A 25,776-nucleotide genomic window follows, 5' to 3' on the forward strand; every position below is an offset into this window, starting at 1 on the left:
TCGACCATGTAGCTCAAATCCTCCTAGGTAAACATCTTTATAGCCTCCATGCTCATGAGGATCCTCCCATTAATATATTAGGCTTCTCCCTTTGGCCTCTTTAAATACTTTTTCCTTTAGTCACTTAGGAACCCTCTAGATCTAGGGTTGTTGTCCTCTTGACCTTAGGAAATTAATAATAATTTCTTTCTAGGTCTCAAACCCCTTTTGTGTGTCCAAAACCCCATTGCTTGGGTACACTTGCCAACAAAGCCAATGTGGGTCAAATTTCTCCCAATTTCCAAACCCAGTGCCCTAGGGTTGTGGGAGTACCTCCCAAGCTACACAAATCAACACATATATCCTAGGTGAACTGAATATTGATCTCCTTTGATCCCCCATCCATGATTATCTTGAAGATCTAATTTAATAGGAACAATTCCATGGAGAGAATGTGTTAATAGATCTAATTGGCCCTTTTAGTGATTTGGGATGTCAAAGAGTTTCCACCTCATCCAAGTTGCCCTTGTTTGCTTGTTACTAGCTAGACAAGTCAAACAAATTTTGGATGGCCTTACCTAAAGCTACATATAAATATGCACAAGTTTTTTTTTGAATGGGGGGGAGGGCTGGTTCCTTATAATGCAGTCCTTTTAAAGTCTAATGGATTTCCCATTACCCAGAATCCATGAAAGGTGTTTCCTTATGCAATTGGCTAAGGCTTTGCACAATTGCTAAATAGAGCATTGCTAGGATCTAGGAGGGGATCATTTGGGCATCTTATTCATCCTCCCCACAATTCTTTTATAAAGGGCTTTCTTCCACCATTTAGGTTTTCCTATGACGAACCTTTAGAGGATCTTGGCCCTTGATACTAGGTTCATCAAAATTGGATCTGTAGTGGCTGGGCATCCCCTTTCGAATGGAGTATCAATTATTGCCCAGTTGAAAAGAAACGTTTTGTTGTTCAAGTTGTCGCCTTTCCAAAGAAGCTTACCGATTTATTACATGATTTGTGTCAAGGCTAGACAGGCCAATCCTTGAAATATAGGGATGGTGGAAAGGATTGCCTTGATCAAGTTTACCTTGCATGTTAAATTTAATCACTGGGATCCCCACTACTGCATTTTACTTTTTATCTTCTAAAGAATGGGTTGTTAGTCCTTTGCCTTTTGATTCTTAAGGATGATGGGGATTCCCAAGTAATGGAATGGAGACTAATTGCTTAATAGAGAAAACTCAAGAATGTGAGCTATTCCTTGCAAAATGGATAGGGGGTGTTCCAACCATATATATGGCTTTTTTCATTATTAATGAGGCATTCAAAGGCGCTTGTGTAAGAGTCGAAGATGGATTTGAAGCCAATGGAATTAAGAATAGATGTTGCCCCTAAGAAGAGGGTATTGTCCACAAATTGTGAATTATTGATTGTTATAACCCCTCACACTATGAGGACTCCTCATAGATTTCCCGTAATCGCTTTGCTTCTATTTTCCATCCAAGGGATTTTTCCATTAGTATATATAGCATGGGAGACATGGGACAACCCTATTGGAGCCCTCGTTGACTTGGGAAGGAGGTAGATCTTCCATTCACCAATGGGGAAATAGATTGACATCCTATGCATGCCTTGATCTAATTTATAAATGCAGGAGAAAATAAAAATTTTCTTTAGACGACAAGAAGGGTATTGTTTCTCACTTGGTCTAATGTGTTGGCATTGTAAACCTTTATTACCATTCCATGATCTTGGTTTGTTTTGCTGAAGTGGATCGCCTCTTGCACCAATAAGGTATTGTTAATGATCTTCCTTGTACAAATTCCTCCTTATTTGCATGTATTAATGATGGAAGAAGATAGCCGAGGCAATTTGCTAATCTTGGTTAGTATTATGTAAGAAGCATTGTAGAGTGAAATTGGTTGGATTCTTGTGAAGGAAGAGGGATTTTATTCTTTAGGAATAGGAGATAGGAAAGAAGAATTTATTCACCCCCCCTACTCACTAGCATATCTCTGTGGCAAGATCTCTTTAACATTTGTTGCAAATCACACCTTATGATATTCCAATAAGCTTTGTAGAAGTGTATGGAGAATCCATTTAGTTGAGGAGCTTTGCTCTAATCTAACTCCCAAATTGCCTTGACTATCTCATCATAATTGATTCTCTTTACTAATGTCGATTGTCCTCATCAAGGATCGGGGAAGGAATGAATTGAACTAGATCTTGCTCTGCTACCTTGTTGTGAGTGGTATCCTTGGCCTAAAGGTGCTTAAAATGGTTGTAAGCCAACCTTGCTTATTTTCTCAAAAGATCTAAGGTGTGACTCCTCTTTTGAAATTATTTCATGCACTTGATTCTAAATGCCACGCTTTGGCTTGCTTTTGGAAGAAGGTTGTGTTCCTATCTCCCTTTCCAAGCCATAAACTTATGGATTTTAACCTTCAATGCTTCTCTTATTTTCTATAAGCTTGGAGAAACTTTTGTGCTAGCTCTTGCTCCCATCCAAGTTTGGTGAGAGTCACTTCCTGCATCTCATGCTTGGTTTGAAGAGAACCCAATTGCTGTTGCATAACTACTTATTTCATTGAAGGAGAAACAAAATGGATCCTTGTCCAACTTTTCAAGGCTCTCTTGGTGTTTCGAATCTTGTCTTCCCATTTGAAGGTTGGAAAACCTGCATGAGGATATTCCAAGCATCTTTGATCACTTGAATAACTTTGATTGCAAGGATCCATAAATAGCTAAATCTGAAAGGGATTGGGCCAAATTCAGTTCACTAAGGAATGAGAGTGAAATAGGCTTGTGATATGAGGTGATAGGAGGTAGAATATGGGAAAATACTTGCAACAAGTCTTTGCAAAATGATTTTTAACTAAAAATCGATGGTAGCATAAGACAAATACATCTGAAGACTATGCCCCAAAGTTGTAGCGCATTTGTTGGATAATAGCATTTCCCAAGCATTTGGCACGTCTATGACTACAATATCCACCAATAAAGATATATCTAGATTGCAACCAAACTAACCTTTAAATATTTAATGAGAAAGCAAACTTGGATTGCTCTTGAGTCAATTCCATACACATTTCTATAAGGCCTTGTAATCTTCAAATCTAATTGATTCATGACCTTTAAAGACATCAAATTGGTGGAAGCCCCATAATCTAACACATGAAGAAGGAGGTTATTTTATACCAAGGTAATGAAGAAAGGAGTATGCCCTCCATTTTTCTATCATAGTTCATAGTTTGAAGGATCACAATTCATCTTCAATAGTTAAGAATTTCTTAACCTTAGGTATTTGTGAAGGAATCTTAACAAGTTCAATGAGAGGAACAAGAACATCAACTTTAGTCAAGAGATTAGTCGCATCAATATTTATATCTATCTTATTGGTTTTGTGCAGTTGATGGAGGGGTAAGACTAGTTTCTAGTGGCAAAGGGTATCTAACAGTGTTGCGAAAATCACCATTAAATCACGATTTTTTGTTTGGCGATTTAATCAGTTTCCAAAAAATCGCGATCCGACGCGAAAAAATCGTGAGGCTGTGGAACAACGAGTTTTTAAAAGGTTTTATTGGGTTTTTTGGTTTCATTTTGCAATCAGAGGGCAAGGGTGAGAGCTAAGGAGGAGGAGAACGAATCTGTGAGGGTGAGAGAGGAGAAAACGAAGGGAATTTAGGACCCCAAGCAAAGAAATTTTGAATTTGGATCGAGTTTCTTCAGTAGGGCGTGGATTTCTGGTATGGGCATTGAGTTCGGCTTTATTTTTTTGTTTTCTCCTTGTTTTTCTTTGGGTTTTAGTCACCCCATATATTTCCCATGATTTTTGCTTGGGTTTGATTGTGTTTTTTTTCCCATTATTGTTGCATTTAGTGGAGAGGGTTTTTTTGGGTCAAAAATTCAAAATGTTGATTGTTAATTTTAATATGTTTAAATTCTTCTTGTGCCCTAGGTTTTTTCCATGATTTTTGCTTGGGTTTGAGTGTGTTTTTTCTGCCATTATTGTTGCATTGAGTGGAGTTTTTTTGTCAAAAATTCAAAATGTTGATTGTTAATTTGATTTGTTTAACTTTAAATTCTTCTTGTGCCCTAGGTTCAATCTTACATTAATAGTTCAACAAACATGCCAAGAAAATTGGACCCTCTGTGGGAATATGGTGAACCTGATGGGGCATTTGATAGATCAAATTTGACTTGCAAGTTATGTGGGAACCATATGGCAGGGGGAGTATACTGATTGAAATTCCACCTTGCACAAATTTCGGGACATGAAGTAGGAATTTGCACAAATATAAATCTAGAAATCATCCGTAGAGCCCTCAAATCATTGAAAAATATAGAGACAATCAAATAGAACAAGGAAGCTTTGAAGAATTAAATGGTAGGGGGTGGAGTGGTGGGAGGTGACTGTGAGAGTGGTTCTTCTTCAACATCAATTTCTATAGTCAACCCCACAATTGCCTCATCATTTTTTGTTCCTAGAACCACACCTATTGCCCAACCATCTATTAGGTCAACTCTTAAAAAAAAGGAGAAAGAAGAGACTGATAAGCTGGTGGGCAGATGTTTTCTATGGAGTGACATTCCCTTCAACATTGCCAGGAACAATCCATTCTACGAGCCCATGGTTGATGCTATTGTTGGCTCAGGGTACAAAGCCCCTTCCTATGATGACTTGAGAGGGCATATTCTTCACAATCAAAAGGTCTATTGCACTGCAATATTGGAGGAGTTCAGGGCATTATGTACACAGATAGGATGCACTGTGATGTCAAATGGTTGGACTGATCAAAAGGGTAGAACCCTTATTAACTTCTTGGTTAATTGTCCCAAGGGGACAATGTTTATGAAATTTGTTGATGCATCTGCACATATCAAAGATGCACGATTATTATGTGATTTGTTGGACGTGTTCATTCAGGAGGTGGGTCCACAACATGTTGTCCAGGTCATAATGGACAATGCTGCAAATTATGTTGTTGCTGGCAAGATGCTTATGGAGAGGCATCCTAAATTGCTTTGGATTCCTTGTGTTACACACTGCATTGACTTGATGTTGGAGGACATAGGAAAAATTCCTTTGTCAGGGATATTGTCAAATCATCAAAAAACATTGCAAAATTTATATATAATCATGCATTTGATTTGATGAGAACAATCACCAATAACAAGGAGTTGGTGTGCCTTGCTATTACATGGTTTGCCACTAGCTTCATCTCTCTTTAATCTCTCTTGAATTCTATGTGGGATGTGAAGAGAATGTTTCTTTCAGAGGAGTGGTGTGCTTTGTCATTTAATCGCAAACCAGAGGGAGAAGCCATATGCAGGCTAGTTTCATACCAGGAAAGCTTCTGGGCAGATGTGCAGCAGGTGTGTAGCATTACTAAACTTTTGGTAAAGGTTCTTCGATTATTTGATGGAGACAAACCCACAATGGGCTACTTTTATGAGGCCATGGATAGGGCCAAAGAATCCATTCATAACTATTATGATGATAAGGGGGATGAGGGGTTTGAGAAACAACAACTGATATGGAGAGTGATTGATGAGAAATGGAACAATACACTCCATCGTCCCATTCATGCTACAGGGATCTACTTGAACCCCGCATTTTCTTACTCTTGTAGTTTCATATTTGATATTGAGGTCATGGATGGATTCTTCACTCGTGTTTAGAAGATGGTCTCAACTCCAACAAAACGTGTAAAAGTTTCTAAAGAAATGGAGATATACAGGATGGCAGGTGGCACATTTAGCTTTGACATGGCTATCCATAATAGGACAACCAAAATGCCAGTTAAGCTTTAGTTTGTTTCAATTTTCAAATTTCATTGTCTCTTCATACTTTGCTTCAACTTTCAAATTTCAATTTTTTTTCTTATGTTTCTCTTATTTGTTGTAGATGTGTGGTGGAGAAGCTATGGTGGCAAAGTATAGAATCTCCAAAACCTTGCTATTCGAGTGCTCAACCAAACATGTAGCTCATCTAGATGTGAGTGCAAGTGGAGTGTATTTGAAAAAATACACACCAAGAAGTGCAACATGTTAAACGTTTTCCAATTAATTTTTTGAATTCATTAAATAATAAAACATATTGATATAATTTATTATTTTTATAACTATTAGTTTATAATTTATGACCCTCGTACAAGTTGGAGTCCTAGTGCTTTAACAACATGGTCTATGTCTACTACAATCTCTGATTGTGGGTGAGGCAACTTCAGAGGATACCTGACATGGAGGCCATCTCATTCAATGGTATTGACACCACTTCTGCATGGAGGGTTGACGTCGAGACCTGAGAGGCCTGCCATGGAATCGACCCCTGATTGGCTAGAGGAGGAGATAGTGGAGGGGGTGACAACTATAGGGGAGGAGGAACAATAGGAGGAGGAGGTGACACCACCTACTATAGTCACAAATAGAGGATGTGGTCTACCTCCTACGGCTCCTAGTTCTTCAACTTCTATAGGACATCAGAGTCGAATGCTAGCCCCGGGGCCTTCTTCATCTAGAGGAAAAGCTATTACATTTTCTTGCAAGAGGGGCAGAGGAAATCATTAGTTACTTAGTGGTTCATTTCATTGTATATGACTCATGATATGAGATACATTATTATATTTTTTGTTGATATTTTGAGGCTGAGTCAGGACTCAGGATTCAGGACATGATTCACTATTATGTGTGATGTAGCACTAGACATATTACACATCTTATATATTAGTTCTCTTTTCATATTTATGTGTCAATGCATTTATTTTATGTTGTCGATGCTTTAGATACTAAAAAAATTGAAAAAAAATGATTTTTTTGTATTTTATTAATTTTGCTGATTTTTTGCCAATTTTTACCAGTTTTTATGATTTTTGCATTTTTCTAGACCCCCACCCACACTTCTGTGTAAATGGGAAGATCTGTCTGCAATGTTTTGCATCCTTGGGACTTCTTGAAAAATAGCTTAGAAATACATCCTTTATGTATTCTTGGGACTGTGTGCTGGATAGTTTAGAGATTCAGTGGAAGTATTTAATAATGTTAAATTTTCTACTGTTGCATCTTTAGGACTATTATACTATATGCTGAATACATTAGGGAAGCATACCTTACGAATCCTTAGGAGTTGGGACTATGAAATGTATAGTTTAGGAATGCAATGGAACTTATTAGTAATAGTAAAATGTAATTTTCAATGTCCCGTGGCTGACATGAATGCTTTCTGTCTGTCTTTTTGTACTGTTACAGGATTCGAGGCTCCAAAATTGAGGTATAATTCGATGCCCATTGATTAAAGTTTGAAACTGTGCATTTTAGTGTACTTTTACAACCTCCTCTAACTGGGTTAAAATCTTTAGTGAATGTCTACATCAATATGTCGCGATTAAGGTGCCTGTCTAAGGTGGTCTAATTGCTTTCTGTTTAAAGCTCTCGTTTTCCAAGAAAAATGAAAACTAATATCTTCGTTAAGCATAATATATAAGTATAGAATGCATTAACTGCACAGGCATGCTGATCTGAAACTCTTTGCCAACAAATTACAAGATACGGTGTTCACTCAGATTGGACAATCTTGAGCTGGCTAGACACGTGCAATATCTTAGAGCTTGTATTTATGATGGCTGAAAATCAAAACTACTATCCATACAGCATAAATGGGCAAAGTAAATCTGGAAAGAGATTCCTCTTGACCACATTACAGTGTTTCAGAGCTTCTCTCTAGAAGTTTAAACTTTATAGAGAATTATGTCTGATGAATAGATTCTAAAATGAGGCTTCCTCCAGATTTTAGATACATAATGTCTTAATGAAATGTAGGTCACCTTCCCAATTTATCAAATGACTGTATTTTTGTGATCGACAGACCTTGTGGGAAGGCAAGCTAAGGCACTCTCCAACTGTCATGCTGTCTCAACATAAGATAATATAAGATAAGATACGATAATTTTATCAATGTTCAACAAATGACCACAAAAGTGGGTCAATGGGACTGAAGAGTACAACCACAGTGAGTACTATGTGGGAGTGCTGGTGCAACTCCTAGAAAAAACCAAAAATAATACAAAGAAAAGAAACCTACATAAGTATACCATCAAAACATATGTATAAAACTGTGACAGAAACAACGATACAAAACACTGTTTGAGTTTGTCCAAGACTAGAGAGGTGGACAACCCAACCCAAGAACCTATCAAGATGGAGAGTAATGGAGGGAGATCAGATGATGGGGTTGATGTTGTGAAGGTCTCCTGAGTCTAATGGTCAAGGGTGTGGGGGGTGAACGGGGTATTGGCTCGCTGTTGGAGTCTTCTGGAACTATTGAGGAGCTTGGTTGCATGATTCAGGGGGGGGTGTACAAGTGAAGGATACTTGTAGCAACCCTATGTCAGAAGAAGGAAACTTGGAATGGATCTATGGTACTCTTTTGGATCTAGGAGGTAGTTTGACGGAAAGGGCGTGCTCTACTCTAGATCTGTCTATAGCTGATCTGTCTAATTCTCAGAGAACATGTGGACTAATGTACAAGCTGACACCTTTGAATTGGTCTCAATGGGATCGGGTGGTCTCCCAGAGGAGGAGGCTGAGAGGAAACCCGAGATCTCATCATTTGGTTGTTTGGTGCACTCTGGAACTCTACCAACCGTTTGTTGCCCTGATTTGTCAGATCAACAAGGAAGTATGAGGTTGGTCTAGTCATTGTAGGGTAGGGCATGGCATGCAAGAGTTGAGATCTATGGTTGAAAATCTCCCTAATGAAGAGGGCTAAGCATCACCGATCTTGGTATTGGAGAGAGGTAGTGTGGGAGCCTCCTGAGTCCCTGTAGAGGCAGTGATAGTGTCCTCTGATCTTGGGGACACTGGAAATGAGGTGCATCACTATCTGCGGCTCCTAAAGGTAAAACACTTAGTAGATCCTTTCAAATCATGATATATGGTGATCTATCTCTATTCAAAGTCTATGGGAGTTGACTTGAAATTGTCCCAAGGGGATCCTAAGCGAGTGCGTCGAATGTCTGTGTGAATAAAGGGGCTGGATGATCATGCCATTAGCTAGCTCCAAAACGTGCTCTAAGTAGAAAGACACTTTCGAGCTCAGGGGTGTTAGAGGTGAGATCCATGTGACCTAAATGCAAAATCTATAGATATCATCTCTGATAGCCTAATTCAGAACCTGTCTAGTTGGCAAGAGATAGCATGGCACAATCAAAGGAGAATTCAAATGGGGGAAGGCGCTCTGGGGAGATACTAATTTTCTGAAGAAGCCAAGATGCCTTTAAGAACCAAACTTACCCCCAGCTTGGGGAAGGATCTAAGGAAAGAGCCTTTGAGGAGCAATGATACCTCTCTCGCCCAGTTGCAATCTTCGAGAGATCAAACATTATGAAGAAAAGAAACCAAGTGGAAAATGACCTTGAGTTGGAAAGGGTGGACACCAAACTTTCCCTGAATGATGGGTTGTGGTACCATTTGCTTACACTAGATGATGTGCCTGAGAAGCAAGGTTTGTACTCTCTCTAATCTAGTCCAGACCATTTGCAACAAGCTTGATCCTCAAATTTTAGAGCCATAGAGAACTATGGGTCTGATAATTGCCTCGATAAGATAGATTTTGGTTGAGATGTCCTGAAATTTCCCCTGGAACCACTATCACTTGATGAGGGCGAGGGAACCATACCTTTTACTAAGTCGAGGTTGGATGGCCTACTGCAAACTAAAATTGGGACATATGAATTGTACTACCAGGTCACTGTAAGTTGTGGTGATCTCTGATCTCAATCTCTGTCCCTTGGTAGTAGAAATGTAAATTTGTAAGAGAGTGCTTTGATGCATTGAAGATCAAAACCTTGGTTTTACCTAGGTTGATCGTCAGCTGTTGGAGATCACAAAAATTGGCTAGTTGATTGATTTGTTTGTGTAAGCCCGTAGGATTAGAGGCCAACAAGACCAGGTTATCGACGAACAGGAGTAGGGAGATCAACACCTAATGTAGAAGACATCCATCACTCTTCCAGATATGCTCGTGAAGGAAGGACACTAGCTCATCAATATAGATCTCAAAGAGGGTTGGTGAGAGGGGCACCCATTTTTTAACACAATGGTACTTTGGATGAGTCGGAAAGGATGTGTGCCATCATGAGGCATCTCGTAATTGACTCATATAGTCTCATTTGTGAAAATTCCTTGAACTACAGTGTGAAAATTTCTGATTCTAACACATCAGAGACTCCTACTGCAATATCTGGTTTATTATCTCCTACTTGTTATTTACATTAACAAGTTATTTAATAATATAAACATCGAAATAAACACAATTGCAGCCTTCACAAACATACATATCAACAACTGAAATAAACCGAGACAACACAAAGGACACCATTATTATTTGACAATCGTCCCCGAAAAAACCCAATGCGGGAAAATCGATGCAGCATATAGAGGGTTTTATTATTAAGCAGATTCTGAATACAACTAGGGTGCTAGAAATGGTTCAACCTTCAGAGAATATCCTTTGCAGCAGTACCTCTATTCGGAGACAGATATTCTGGCTAATCAACAGTTGAATGAAAAATCCCAGAGTGACTCCGGCTGTTCCTTGTGTTGGACAACGAAAACTGCTCCACACACTTCTCTGGAATTGCATCACCCTCTTCGGAACTACATCACCCTCTCCCGGCTAATCTGCTCTCAGTCTGCCCCACAGAATTCCTCAGCGCAGCCTCTGAAGCTCTCTGCGTCACCTGGGTCAACTCCTACGCCCTCTACATCAGCTTCTTTGACCCTCTGCGTCCTCTGCGTTGGCCTCCTTAGCCTTCGCGTCAACCCTTGCTGCCTCTGTGTCAACCTTCCTAGGCTCTGCACTGCCTCTTCCGGCACTCTATGGCCTCTCTGATATGTATTCTTCGGCCTCCTATCGCACTGCCCCTCACTGCAAATGATCACTTGTTCGATTTCCTTAGCAAACCACGCCCTAGAAAATCGAACTGACTGATCTCCCTTGGTATCTTGGTGTGTCTCCAACTGACCCTCAAGCCTCCTCTTATGCTTTTCCTTTTGACGATTCAACGGTCGAGATTAAGTCCCTAATCAACAGCTAAGATTAGATCTTGCTTGATCCTCGTTATTTAGAACTTTCTCACCCATATTATATTGATACACATTAATATTTTAATTTTCCTAAGTTTATACTTAGGAACCCCATCAAAAATATTAATTATTTTAATATCTCTCCATTCGAGTGGAATTTACCCAAACGATTTTTGGGCCTTGGAGATCTCATGTGCCTTAGCCTCTCCACCAATTTTCATGGCTAGAGCACATCCGAGGCTACCAAAAATCAACGCTCCCTCTTAGCGAGGAATGTGCTCTGGTAATGCTTTCACCATGGAAGCATCACACTGATCCTCTGCATTGGTACTGCTGATGCTTGCCCTACTGCCTCACATCCCTTGCACTGCTGCTTCTTGTACTTCTACCCATGACACTGCCACTGCCATTGCTACATCTGTACTACAACTCCCTCTCAACATGTTGCATCATGCTGCCCATAGCATTGCCACTATTAATTGCTACACTGCAACTCAGTTACCTAGAAGTAAGTAACTGACTTCTCCCAAATACTGACATCCCGGTCAGTCTGGAAGCCTCGTGATGCTAAAGCCACCGCTGTTGCTATCTTGTGCTCCCTCTGCTGCCACTGCGTTGCTGCAAACATCTCTGTTCCTTTCGCACTATTGCAACCTCTACTGCACTGCTACAAACTTCTTCACTCTAGCCCTGCCTTACTGCTCCACCACACTTTGCTCCACCCGACACCTGTCATCATGCTACTATCGTTAAGGGCTCCTGTAACCGGATGTGATCCAAGAGTTTTTGCACCTCAAGGATCCTGCCCCTAGTATGTAGTCCTCCTGACTACTGTTGGAAATAATACTGAGAGGGGGGGGGGTGAATCAGTATTATTAAATCAATAAAACTTTTTCATTTCCATACTTAGATACATATACACTACTTCAGTTAATGGAACTCGCATGTATACGCAACTGTGTCTAATGCAACTAGCGTATATCCAGAATACTTATGATTCAGTTAATCCATTAAATGTTGATCTTTAGTTAGTGCATCAGAACTTCATTATCCATATGAACAGTAAGCAAGTGCAGTAAAACAGAACAGATCATCACACACAAGAAGCACATATGAACACCATGATATAAGGCGGAAACCCAATGTGGGTGAAAACCACCTGCTGCAAGTCGTCTCTATCTTCTTTTAACAAGAAACTTCATTTTACAATATTTTGTACTAGTGCAGTCTTATCCCAGTACACAGGCTTCTACCTGCAGAAGGCTACAACCTTCTCTCGTTCTCCAGACTCTCCTGGAAGGGAGCTACAACCCCCTTAGCTCTTGTACTAGTCGATCTAGTACATAGGTGCCGGCCTACAGAAATGCTCCAACCTTTACTCGTTCTCCAGCTGCTACTGGAAAGGAGCTACCACCCCCTTTGCTCTTGTACTAGCTGATGTACTAGTACGTAGGTGCCAACCTACAAAAGGCTACAACCTTCTCTTTCTTCTTCCAGGTACCACGTTTCATCAATTTTCAGACTGAATCCATGAATATCAAACAAACATCAAGTATACGTGCATCCCTTTCCACAAACAACTACTGAATCAACCAATAACTTCTCAGAATGCTGTAACCAGAAAACAATACTAGTAACCAGACACCAATGCTGAACCCAGAACACTGCAGCAATCCACAGAGGCAGCTAAAACATATTTCAAGAGACGTACGCTACTTCACTATGTATAAACCTGCGTACATACGCAGCTGAATCAAGGTCAACCAGCGTATACGCTTTCTTCTCTTGCTGAACCTGCGTGTATACGCGCCTTTGCAGAGCCGAACCTGCATATAGATCTATAAAAGACAATTCACCCTTTACACTTAAACAGACTTCAGTTATACTCAGATTATCAGATTTATAGATCTAATTATGCGCCGATTATAACAGATCAAATCACAAAAGATATTACTATTCAAGCCTTGAGATCTCGACCCATCAATAAAACTTATCTATCTTGTAATGCTCAGGTTCCTCCTTGATTCAGATCCAGCCACACAAACCAATCACTTGCACGTCTTCAGATATTCAATACATCAAATGATCCTTGCCTAATGATCTCCTTCCTCTTTTATAGTCTTAGGCCTTTCACAATACCACGGTCCAAAACCATAACAAACCAATACCATGGACCCAATACTTGGGATCAACACTTCTGACGAGATACCATGGTCCAAAACCATAGGTTCAAGTACCAAGGACTAAATACCACGGACCAAAAATAAGTTCTCCCACATGTACGCGCCTTTCCGTGCATGAATGTGCGTGCATACGCATACGCGACTTTTGGTCAGCAATATCGCGTGTATACGCGCCTTTGTATTAGTGAACCTGCGTATATACTTTTCTCTTCATTCTTGTAGTCTGATCATCAATTCCTTGCTACTGACCTGCTGCACTATGATCTGTCATCTGTGTGATTTGCCATCAAGGACAACACTTGTCTCATAATGCCAACAATCTCCCCCTTTGGACTTGATGGCAAAGCTAACTTGTCATACTGAGAACTGTCATCTGATTTCTTTGAGCTGTCCGGCATCCCATGCATTCAGTCACATCTGATATCTCTTTTGTAAATTCATCTAGTTATAAATAAGTGAGATGTTCTTCTACGAGTGGGTTGCCATCAAGTACAATACATGCATCATAATGCCAACAATCTCCCCCTTTGGACTTGATGGCAACAACACCAAAGCAGTCTCCCCCTTTGACATCAAGGGCAAAGGTCAGACCAAGATATTCTCTTACCTTGATAAACATTCCGCTGTCCATACTCCACTTGAGTACCTGCGGAATTCTCTGAATGAGCTCCCCCTTTGTATATGCCAAGGTGTACTAATCTGTCCATGATCCCTCTGAGTACATGCTGAAATCTCTGCTTTGCTGAAGTGTGATGATCATGCTCCCCCTAACTGTAAGCAAGGTCTACAAAAAGATGTTCTACAAGAAGAACATGACTCTATATATCATAAATGACCTACCTATCACCAAAGACTCATACATACATCCATCTCCCAACCAAGTGGGGATATACCAGAATTGACTCATCTACCCAACCAAGTGGGGATACACCAGAAGTTTACATATGACAAATAAGTACATTACATTATTCATCCCAGGCATAGTGGGGAAACCAACATAGGCCGTTACATGACCTTGATAAGAAAAGATATACATGACATAGAGACGAAATATTTAAAACAATTCTATGAAAGTCATCAGCAGCATCTGTCAATCATCATTCAGATCAGCAACCATGTTCTCCTTCTGCACCTGTTCCACCTGAAATCAAACCAACATATACGCGACTGTATCCACAGAAATAGGCGTATATACGCGAATGTTCTTCATAAAACTCGCGTACAACCACTTCCAGGTCAGCAACCTGTAAATGTCCTGTAACAAGGTATGTCTGCATATAGATATCAACTCATCCTTTTTAACATCATCATAAAATCATTCACATTATATCATATGTGAAAAACACCATAGTCATCTCATCATCATCAAGGTCTGCATGATCTTATATACCATCCATGTAACATTACAGGAGAATATCCCTTATCTGATAATCATCAATCAATATATGTGAGTATCAACCTATCATCATATAGGTAAGAACTCATCATCGTCATATCTCCAACAATGCAACTCCATGTATCCAGCACTATGTATCTAGAGCTCAAGACTTCTTTGATATCATCAACAACCACAATCCTCATACATGTGAGTGCCGGGAACTATAGTAATCCTGCATCATAACTGTATTATATGATCTTTATGCATATGACAACAACAACATATGAGTGGCTCATCATCAAGTACTTTGTACTTCTCCTTATCCTTATGAAGATTACCATGTAAGCACCATATATGCATCATCAAAGAATCAACCACAAATATGAATTAAACACCAACTATGTAACCCCAAGAATCATATGAGATGGACAACTCATAACCATATCATAACAAGACATATCATTTAGCCATACAAGCATCATTACCAAGGACTACTAACCATAATGCCAACAATGCATTATTAAAAGTATATGCTCTCCCTGAACCTGTGCCATCTGTTCACTGTCAGATCTGATCATGCATATATCAGCAAGAAGTATCAAGGCATCATCATCATGAAACACTTACAAGTGTCAAGGCATTTCCACACATCATCAGCAGATTGTAACCATTATCAAATAGAGCAAGTAATGGACTGAATCATATCAGACCCCTTTTTCTGAGCCTGTCCCTACTGCTTTTCCTCAGACTGACATATACGCGACTGTGCAGTGTCTAACTTGCGTATATATGCGACTTCCCTTTATGAAACTTGCGTATGAGATTTAGAACACTGAAGTTTTACACTTTCAGCTCCCTCTGAGTCTGTTATGTCTGTATATTGTGCTGTGCCACATCTTTGTGTCTGTACTTCCTTCTTCTTCCATATCTTCAAGTGTGATGATGATGTTTTCTCCTTTTGGTATGGTGCCCATACTTTGTTCCTGCATTTCTTTGCTGTATGTCCAAGCTTATTACATGCATAACATCTTACATGTTTCATATTCCTCCTGTAGCAATCAACAGCTTTGTGCCCAAACATATTGCAAGAAAAAAAATATCCATTAAAGTACCTAGAATGTGATGATCTTTCTGCATGACGGTCTTGAACCACTCTTCTTCTGCATCTGGGTGCAACATGTCCAAGATTATGACATACATAACATTCAACATTATTCATTGGAGGAGTAAAAGATTTTCTTTGAAGAATTTCTTTCCTTGGCTGTTGATGGGGTTGACCTCTCATCTCCTTGTTGAGCATTTCAGATTTTGCATTAGATTCCCTTGTCTTACTTTGTGAACTAGATTCTTCTTCAATAGATTCATGAAAACCAAGACCAACTTTGATAGCAGGAGACCTTTGACTACTAAGAATATCATCCAAGATCTTAGTACTATCTTGAAATCGTAAGAGCTTATCTTTTTCTTCTAATTTATCTTTTAGAATATTTACCTCAACCTGAAGTTGCTCTTCCCTTTCACGATGCTGCTTCTTCATGTTTTCTTCAATTTTTCTTTCTTCTTCCAACTGATGTCTTAGTTCAAGAACTTCGTTTTCTTGTTTTTCAAGAGCTTGGAGTGATTCTTTATTCTGCTTCTTTGATTCTTCAAGATCTTCCTTTAGCGAGAGGATCGTAGCTTCAAGCCTTTCATAATAACTGGATCTATCTCTGAGTTTCTTGATTGTTGTGCTCCTTTCATTGACTTCATTTCTTAATGATGTCACTTCATCCTGCAACTTTTGACATTGAACTACCTTGTCCTTGAATACCTTCCTTACCTTGTTTCCTTCCTCTAGTTGAACTTTTAGTTTGGTAGCTTCTTCTTTGAAGGCACATTCCCTTTTGTTCAATAGATCTTGTTGATCTCTAATTGTGTCTGTAAGCCTTTTAAATTCTGCCTCTATTTGATATCTTTCTTGCTCACCCATAAGAGCAATTTCATTTGTTTCGTTATCACTTTCATCATCTTCAAATGGATAGATAACTGTATCACCAGAGGATAACAAATTCATACTTGATAGATCTTGTTCATCTTAATTCTGAAGTGATTCTGAATTTGAAATGCTTCTTCCACATAATCCTCAATCGATGCTCCCATTGTCATAGTTCTTCTGAGATGTCTTCTTCTTCTTAGGCGCTTTATTCTTAAGCTTCTTTCCCATTGATCTAGGGATCTCCTTCAAGTGATCAAGCTTCTACCAAAGGACCTGCTCTGATACCAATTGTTGGAAATAATACTGAGAGGGGGGGGGGGTGAATCAGTATTATTAAATCAATAAAACTTTTTCATTTCCATACTTAGATACATATACGCTACTTCAGTTAATGGAACCCACGTGTATACGCAACTGTGTCTAATGCAACTAGCATATATCCAGAATACTTATGATTCAGTTAATCCATTAAATGTTGATCTTTAGTTAGTGCATCAGAACTTCATTATCCATATGAACAGTAAGCAAGTGCAGTAAAACAGAATAGATCATCACACACAAGAAGCACACATGAACACCATGATATAAGGTGGAAACCCAATGTGGGTGAAAACCACGTGCTGCAAGTCGTCTCTATCTTCTTTTAACAAGAAACTTCATTTTACAATATTTTGTACTGGTGCAGTCTTATCCCATTTCACAGGCTTCTACCTGCAGAAGGCTACAACCTTCTCTCGTTCTCCAGACTCTCTTGGAAGGGAGCTACAACCCCCTTAGCTCTTGTACTAGCCGATCTAGTACGTAGGTGCCGACCTATAGAAATGCTCCAACCTTTACTCGTTCTCCAGCTGCTACTGGAAGGGAGCTACCACCCCCTTTGCTCTTGTACTAGCTGATGTACTAGTACGTAGGTGCCGACCTACAGAAGGCTACAACCTTCTCTTTCTTCTTCCAGGTACCACATTTCATCAATTTTAAGATTGAATCCATGAATATCAAACAAACATCAAGTATACGTGCATCTCCTTTCCACAAACAACCACTGAATCAACCAATAACTTCTCAGAATGCTGTAACCAGAAAACAATACTAGTAACCAGACACCAATGCTGAACCCAGAACACTGCAGCAATCCACAGAGGCAGCTAAAACAAATTTCAAGAGACGTACGCTACTTCACTACGTATAAACCTGCATACATACGTAGCTGAATCACGGCCAACCAGTGTATACGCTTTCTTCTCTTGCTGAACCTGCGTGTATACGCGCCTTTGCAGAGCCGAACCTGCGTATAGATCTATAAAAGACAATTCACCCTTTACACTTAAACGGACTTCAGTTATACTCAGATTATCATATTTATAGATCTAATTATGCGCCGATTATGACAGATCAAATCACAAAAGATATTACTATTCAAGCCTTGAGATCTCGACCCATCAATAAAACTTATCTATCTTGTAATGCTCAGGTTCCTCCTTGATTCAGATCCAGCCACACAAACCAATCTCTTGCACGTTTTTAGATATTGAATACATTAGATGATCCTTACCTAATGATCTCCTTCCTCTTTTGTAGTCTTAGGCCTTTCACAATACCACGGTCCAAAACCATAACAAACCAATACCATGGACCCAATACTTGGGATCAACACTTCTGACGAGATACCATGGTCCAAAACCATAGGTTCAAGTACCAAGGACTAAATACCACGGACCAAAAATAAGTTCTCCCACTTGTACGCGCCTTTCCGTGCATGAATGTGCGTGCATACGCATACACGACTTTTGGTCAGCAATATCGAGTGTATACGCACCTTTGTATTAGTGAACCTGCGTATATACTTTTCTCTTCATTCTTGTAGTCTGATCATCAATTCCTTGCTACTGACCTGCTGCACTATGATCTGTCATCTGTGTGATTTGCCATCAAGGACAACACTTGTCTCATAATGCCAACAACGACAACTCGATGTCTCCCCACCTCTTCTCTAGAAGCGCATGAGCACTCATGGCACAATCGTCATCAGTATCGACATCCTTCTCCGCCTTAGCTGGAGCTACCTTTGAATCGAAAGCTTCTCCCTTGCCTTTCTTTCTGGGGCATTGAGATGCATAATATCCTAGCTCTCCACAGTTGAAGCACTCGACCTTGGAGATGTCCTTCTTCTTCCTCTTCCCTTGTTGTCCCACAGATACTAGAGCCGCATCCTCCTCCTCTTTCTTGACTCGAACTCCCTTACCACTACTCCTCGCCTTGGTCATCCTCCTGATCTCTACCTGTCAAAGAGCTGCCCACATCTCCTCCCAACTAGGGAGAGTCGCTCTGCCCAAAATGCTTTGGATAAATGTCTCCTAGTCCTCGGAGACTGCATTCAGAGCAGCCCTGACCATAAACTCTGGATTCGGTGTAGACCCCGTTGACCACTACGTGTCAACTACCCATAGCAGTACACCCCCTTTTCTTCGCAAAAGGGATAGCGCTTGATTGACGTGTCCGTGCCATTCGACAGTCATCGTCGACTTGATCATATTATGTTGTAAACCCAGTCTGCATGTGTGAATTGTAAATAATCTTAGCAGATCTGAGTCATGTATGTAAATTGCCTAGGTGGACCTAATTTTCTAGTGATAATCTACGTTCCGGAAGGTTTTTTGTCTCACTGATCCATGATCGACAGAGTTTTCCTTCAACCTAACCCCAAAGCCGGAATGAATTTTGTCATTAGAATCTTAGGGGAATCCTAGTGCGTTGATCTACTAGATTATATTTGGTCGCAGAACTGGGTGGTCTATGAGGGTCTATGTCAAATGGGTTTTCCCCTTGAGATGTATAATTGTAAAAGTCATGATGTAAAGTGTCTTGAGGGTTAAGAAATGTTTTAATCCCCTCATAAGTCCTAAGTACTAGGTCCTAGGTGATTTTTCCAAAGGCTAAGTTCGAGGATCAAAAAAAAAAAAAAAAAAAAAAAGAAGGAATATATATATAAAAGATATAAAAAATAATAAACTAAATAAAAATAATAAAATAAAATAAAAACTTAAAAAGTAATAAAATAATAATATTTTTGAGTAAATAAATGCAGAATTTCATTGTTTTAATGCATTAAAAATTCGACGGATGAGATTAAGAGATATCTTGATCCTCATCAACGGTCGAGATCACTTTAACATGGATCACTCGAACTAGCCGTTGGGAATTTTTCCTTTAAATAGGGTGCTAGGGGTCATTTGAAACGGGATTCGATCTGAAAGTCTGGTGTTAAAGAAAGCTCTCTTGTAGTCATTTTTGTGTAATAAAGAAAGACTTTGGAGTTGAAAAAAAAAATAAAATTATAAAAGATATAAAATTTTTCTTTTCTTATAGTTTAGGTTTAAGTTTTAAGTTTTGTTTTCTTGTAGAGATATAACAAAAAAAAAAATTCTTTTCTTTTAAAAGTGTAGATTTATTTAGATTTTTAAGTTTGATTTAGTTTTAATTTTTGTTTAAAAAAAATATAAAAAATATTCTGGAAATTTTTGCCAGATTCAGTATTAGCTCAGGGATTTATCACTTCTTATCTCCTCTACTGAGGCTAAATTTTTGATGTGGAATTAATGATTTAGCATGCTTGAATGATCATGAATGGATATCTGGTTAGCGTTTAAAATTACGTGGTTATTTAAAAGCACTTTATCTTTCGAAATTTTTAATCGCTGGAATATCGTTATTGAGTTTTAATCGCTGGATCACTATTAAGGCATTGTGAATTTACTGGATATCTTGCATTGCTCGGGCTATTTGATGATAAATGTTTGTTTTACATGGTTCATTTAATTATTCAATCATCAACTCTATAAGGCACTGGTCTATTTACTTAGTAAAATCATTTTAGTGCTTATTTCCTCGTGTCTCCCAACCCAACTGTTTCGCAGTTGGTCATTCATTTTCCCATAGGGTCTACCCCCCTTAGCCACGGGAGACAGGTTTAAACGGAGAGATCGGGATCAGAGTGACAGCCCCCGGTCTAAGCGTTGTCGTGACAATCTGTGCGACAACAGACCCCACAGAAGTAAGTTGGTCCCGAATTTTTTGCAACCTGAGGAGGAAGGGATCTATCTTCTCTCCCTTCTGCATCTGATATGACATCAGCTGATTCTCCAATAGTATCTTCCCCTACATGGAAGAGCCTTGGTATAAAGTGGTCAGGGTGTCCCACATTTCCTTTGCTGTGTTCTTCTAAGCAATATGTGATATGACATGATCTTTGACTCCGTCAAGGATCATGCACTTCGCCCTCGCTTGGGCCTCCTCATACTTCTCATTCTCAGCCTGGTCAACTGGGATAACCACTACTTTCAAGACATAGTCCTTGATGCGATGTCTATCCATGACTGCTAGGATCCTGGCCTTCCAGATGACAAAATTGGAAGCCCTGTCCAATCTGTCCTGATCCCTCAATTTGTTCACTGCCATCTCTGCTCTTTTCTGCTAGACTCCCTCTGAGTCCCGATTTCCCTTCTGGAAATTCTTTTTCCAATTGTCGAATCACTCCTCCCCAATCCCCCTTTGCGATTGCAACTCGGATCTAGATTTCTTGGCTAGAAAACCGTCGAGGTAGTGTTTCCCTCTACCTTGGTTTCGTTTCCTTAGACACTGTTCTGCATTGACAGAAACATTGTCCCACCAGCTCCTCAAATCACAATCTGCACAACTCCCTTAGCCCCGACAACTGAAGAATCTGAGCCCTTCAGGCTCTGCGCAATCCTGATGTAGGCTGAAACTCCTTCCGGCCAACCACGTCACTCCTTCCTGGTTGAGAAGGATGACATGGCTCTTCGTGAACTTGTTCTTCCTCTCTCTGCCTCTGCGCTGGCCCTTCCCTTGGCTTGAAATGCTGACGCAGGCTCTGTGTGAGCCTCTGCGTCACCCTCTAAGCACTGTGTCACTTCTTCTCTCGCCCCTTCAGTGCTGGAACAACACTGTCTCTCGGGACAACTCCTTCTGCTACAAATTTTTTGATTTCTTCTGCTGATGTATTCAATCCTCCTGTGATATGCAATCCGTATGATACCATGTGAAAATTTCTAAATCTAACACATCAAAAACCCCTACTGCAATATCTGGTTTATTATCTCCTACTTGTTATTTACATTAACAAGTTATTTATTAATATAAACATCGAAATACACACATTTGCAGCCTTCACAAACTTACAGATCAACAACTAAAATAAACTGAGACAGCACAAGGGACACTGTTATTTTTGGACAATTGTCCCCAGAAAAACCTAATGCGGGAAAATCGGTGCAACATATAGATGGTTTTATTATTAAGTAGATTTTGAATACAACTAGGTGCCAGAAATGGCTCACCCTTCATAGAATATCCTTGGCAGCGATACCTCTATTCGGAGACAGATATTCCGGCTAATCAGCAATCGGATGAACAATCCTAGAGTGACTCCGGTTGTACCTTGTGTTGAACAGCGAAAGCTGCTCCACGCACTTCTCTGGAACTGTGTCACCCTCTCTCGACTAATCTGCTCTTAGTTAGCCCCACAGAATTCCTCAGCGCAACCTTTGAAGCTCTCTGTGTCATCTGCGTCAGCCTCTACGCCCTGTGCGTTAGCTTTTCTAGCCCTCTGCGTCCTCTGCGCTAGCCTCCTCAGCCTCTGCGTCAACCCTTGCTACCTCTGCATTAGCCTTCCTAGGCTCTGCGCTGTCTCTTCCAACACTCTGTTGCCTCTTTGATATGTATTCTTCGGCTTCCTACTGAACTACCCCTCACTGCAGCTGATCACTTGTTCGATTTCCTCCGCGAACCACGCCCCATAAAATTGAACTGACTGATCTCTCTTGGTATCTTGGTGTGTCTCCAACTGACCCTCAAGCCTCCTCTTATACTTTTCCTATTGGCGATTCAACAGTCGAGATTAAGTCCCTAATCAACGGCTAATATTAGATTTGGCTTGATCCTCATTATTTAGAACTTTCTCACCCATATTATATTAATACACATTAATATTTTAATTTTCCTAAGTTTATACTTAGGAACCCCATTAAAAATATTAATTATTTTAATATCTCTCCATTCAGGTGGAATTTCCCCAAACGATTTCTAGGTCTTGGAGATCTCATGTGCCTTAGCCTCTCCACCAATTTTCATGGCTAGAGCACATCCGATGCTACCAAAAATCAACATACAACTACTGAAATTTATTTTCCTTACTAATTAGCAATTTATTAATTTTCTGATTAATATCAAATAAATCACACTGTAATTCTTCATAATAAATTAAATACATCGCGAAAAATTAAACTGGAACTGAGAAATTCATCCACACAATTAACATAGTTATTTTGAACTAATGTCCCCGGAAAAACCTTGAAGGGAAAATCGGTGCAACAGATGAGGTTATATTTCATTATGCAACCGTAAAAGTCTGAGTACAATAATGTGGATGCCCAACTGACAATCCTTCGAAAAATATGTTGGCGAAATAATTTAGAGAAATTTTCTCCCTTCTTCATTCATTTGGCCTCCTTCTGGCCTGCTCGAACTCTCTCACTGGCAACTCTCTCTGTCAGAATTTGCACTGCCTAATCTGGGAAAATCCTACAACCTACTAGCTGATTCTATATGAGCCATCTTGCCTCCATCTGCCTCTGGAATGAAGTTGCTCTGCCTTCCGAACAATCTTCCGCCCTCAAACAACTGAGTCGACCTCCTTTTCGACACTTCACACTGGGTTTTGGCTCACTCGCACTGGCTATGCAGCCCTCTCTGTAGAAGTATTCAACCTCCTCTCTCCTGCCAAAGTGGCATTGGAGAGACACTGGAAAACTCTCCAGATCTCTCTATTGCTGCTCCCTCAACCACTGATCCTCCTCCATTGGCTCAAATTCTTCCCTCACTGAATCACTGTGCACTGGGAAATTCGCATTGCATAGATACTTGCTCTCTCCTCATCCCATCGATTTGCTCTTATAATCTCTCGCTAGAGCTTCAACGACCATGATTAGTTCCTCATCAATGGCTAAGGTCATCTTAGATTTGATCCATGTGAGTTTCTAGAGCCTTCATAATCATCCTCAATTAATTTCCATTAATCGATCAATTTTCCTAAGTTAGATATAGGCATTTTTTAATTATTGATCAATTAATTTAATTGAGGCATTTCACAAGCTTATCTTGCGCAACGTTTTATGGGTTTTGGAGATCTCGTGTTCCTTAGCCTCTTAAACACAAAATGAGACTAGAACACTTGTTCGATGCTACAAAAAATAACACTTCCTCTTAGTGAGGAAGGTGTTTTCTCCACCAATACTACTCTCCTGCACCTAGACAACCATATGTTGTTAATGTCTGACTGACCTCCTCCATTTCCTAAGTTGACCAATCTCCTTCTCACTTGAAATCACTATGAAGAGAATACTGTCCATCATGCTACTGCACAAACTCTGATCTACTCATACTGTTGTTGCTACTGCTCTACTACTATCTCTACACTGCTGCTGCAACCACTGCTATAATGAGTTTGATCTCCCTAGATCCAGAAGTACTAACTTCCATAGGGCTACTCCCTTTGAAGCTAGACTCCCTCCGAGTCTCGACTTCCCTATGGGAAATCTCTCTACTTCCTCCTGGCAACTTGCACTGTCCTACACTGTAAACTGGACAATGTAGCTCTGCGTTGGGAATCTTCTGGCTGGAACCGCACCTGCATACTGCAACTGGGAAATTCGCATTGCTTGTGTTACTGCAACTGTATCTCGATCATCTGACTGCAACTAGCTCTACTATTGTCTATTTGACTACTATTTGCTGACACTGTGTTACTGCAATTGTCTATCTGACTACTATCCACTGACATTGTGTTACTGCAACTGTCTATGGAGCATCTGACTGCAACTAGAAACTGGAAACCCTCTTCTTCTCTATGAGATTTTCTCTTCCTACCCTACGTAGATCTGCAACTGTTGCATCTACTGCAAATCTCTGTGCCTAGATCTAATAGATCTTCTCTGCAAAATAACCAATATGCTCATTGGAGCCCTCTATAGCAAATCCATTGTATGCAAACTCTTCTTTTGAGACTATTCAAATTTTTCCGTGGACTGGATTTGGAAATCGAATCCTTTGCCTCTGTAATTTGCACCACTGGTTAGCCTGTGCAGATCTGGAAATATTGTGCTCAGATCTCCCTTTGAAACTCCACACATCTGCTTCTCTTGCTATGAGTTTCAAATTTGATCAAACATGCTCTAATACCATGTGAAAATTCCTTGAAATGCAACTAGTGAAATTTATTCTCCTAACTGATTAGTAATTTATTAATTTTCTGATTAATATCGAATAAATCACATTGCAATTCTTCAGAACAAATAAAATACATTGTGAAAAATTAAACTAGAACTGAGAAATTCATGCACACAATTAACACAATTATTTTGGACTAATGTCCCTGGAAAAACCCCGAGGGAAAACTGGTGCAGAATGAGGGTTTATTTTATTATGCAACAGTAAAAATCTTGTCCCGAGGATGAACCACATTAGTTGGTTCGAAATGTCGACCAAATCTTAATGATGTGATTAATCCGAAAGACATTATTATTCACAATATGGATCACAAAATTCTAAGATCTAATAGAGTAAAAATCTTAGTACAATAATTTGGATGCCCAATTGGCAATCCTCTGGAAAATATACTGGCAAAATTATTTGGAGATATTTTCTTCCTTCTACAATAATTTGGCCTCACTTTGGCCTGCTCGAACTCTCTCTCTAGCAACTCGCTCTGGCAGAATTCGCACTGCCTAGACTAGGAAAATTGTACAACCTGCTAATTGGATCTAGATAAACTGTCTTGCCTCCCTCTGCCTCCGGAATGAAGTCACTTTGCCTTCCGGACAATCTTTCGGCCATCAGCGACTGAATCGACCTCCTTTCCGGCGCTTCGCACTGGCTATGCGGTCCTCTCTGTAGAAATATTTGGCCTCCTCTCTCCCGCCAAAGTGGCATTGGAGTGACACTGGAAAACTTTTCGGATCTCTTTGCTGCTACTCCCTCAATCATTGATGCTCATCCACTGGCTCAAATTCTTCCCTCATTGAATCCCTGAATTGGGAAATTCACACTGCTTGGATACTTGCTCCCTCACTTGCGTCTCTCCTCATCCCATCAATCTACTCTTATA

At 39.9% G+C, this 25,776-nt stretch overlaps 1 protein-coding gene across 3 annotated transcripts in view; it reads left to right on the forward strand.

Annotated features, from left to right (window-relative positions):
- Positions 1 to 25,776, forward strand: part of LOC149203974 (endo-1,3;1,4-beta-D-glucanase-like) — a 235,109-nt gene that overhangs the window by 65,262 nt on the left and 144,071 nt on the right. For all 3 annotated transcript variants that reach the window (XM_089403645.1, XM_089403644.1, XM_089403646.1), the window contains exon 2: positions 7,226 to 7,247. In XM_089403645.1, coding sequence (XP_089259771.1) covers positions 7,226 to 7,247 — 22 coding nt within the window. The remainder of the gene's footprint in view (positions 1 to 7,225; positions 7,248 to 25,776) is intronic.

Source organism: Pinus tabuliformis, chromosome 2_1 (assembly GCF_031772625.1).
Source record: "Pinus tabuliformis cultivar Carrire ecotype Pingquan chromosome 2_1, CPIR1, whole genome shotgun sequence".
NCBI classification, from domain to species: Eukaryota; Viridiplantae; Streptophyta; class Pinopsida; order Pinales; family Pinaceae; genus Pinus; species Pinus tabuliformis.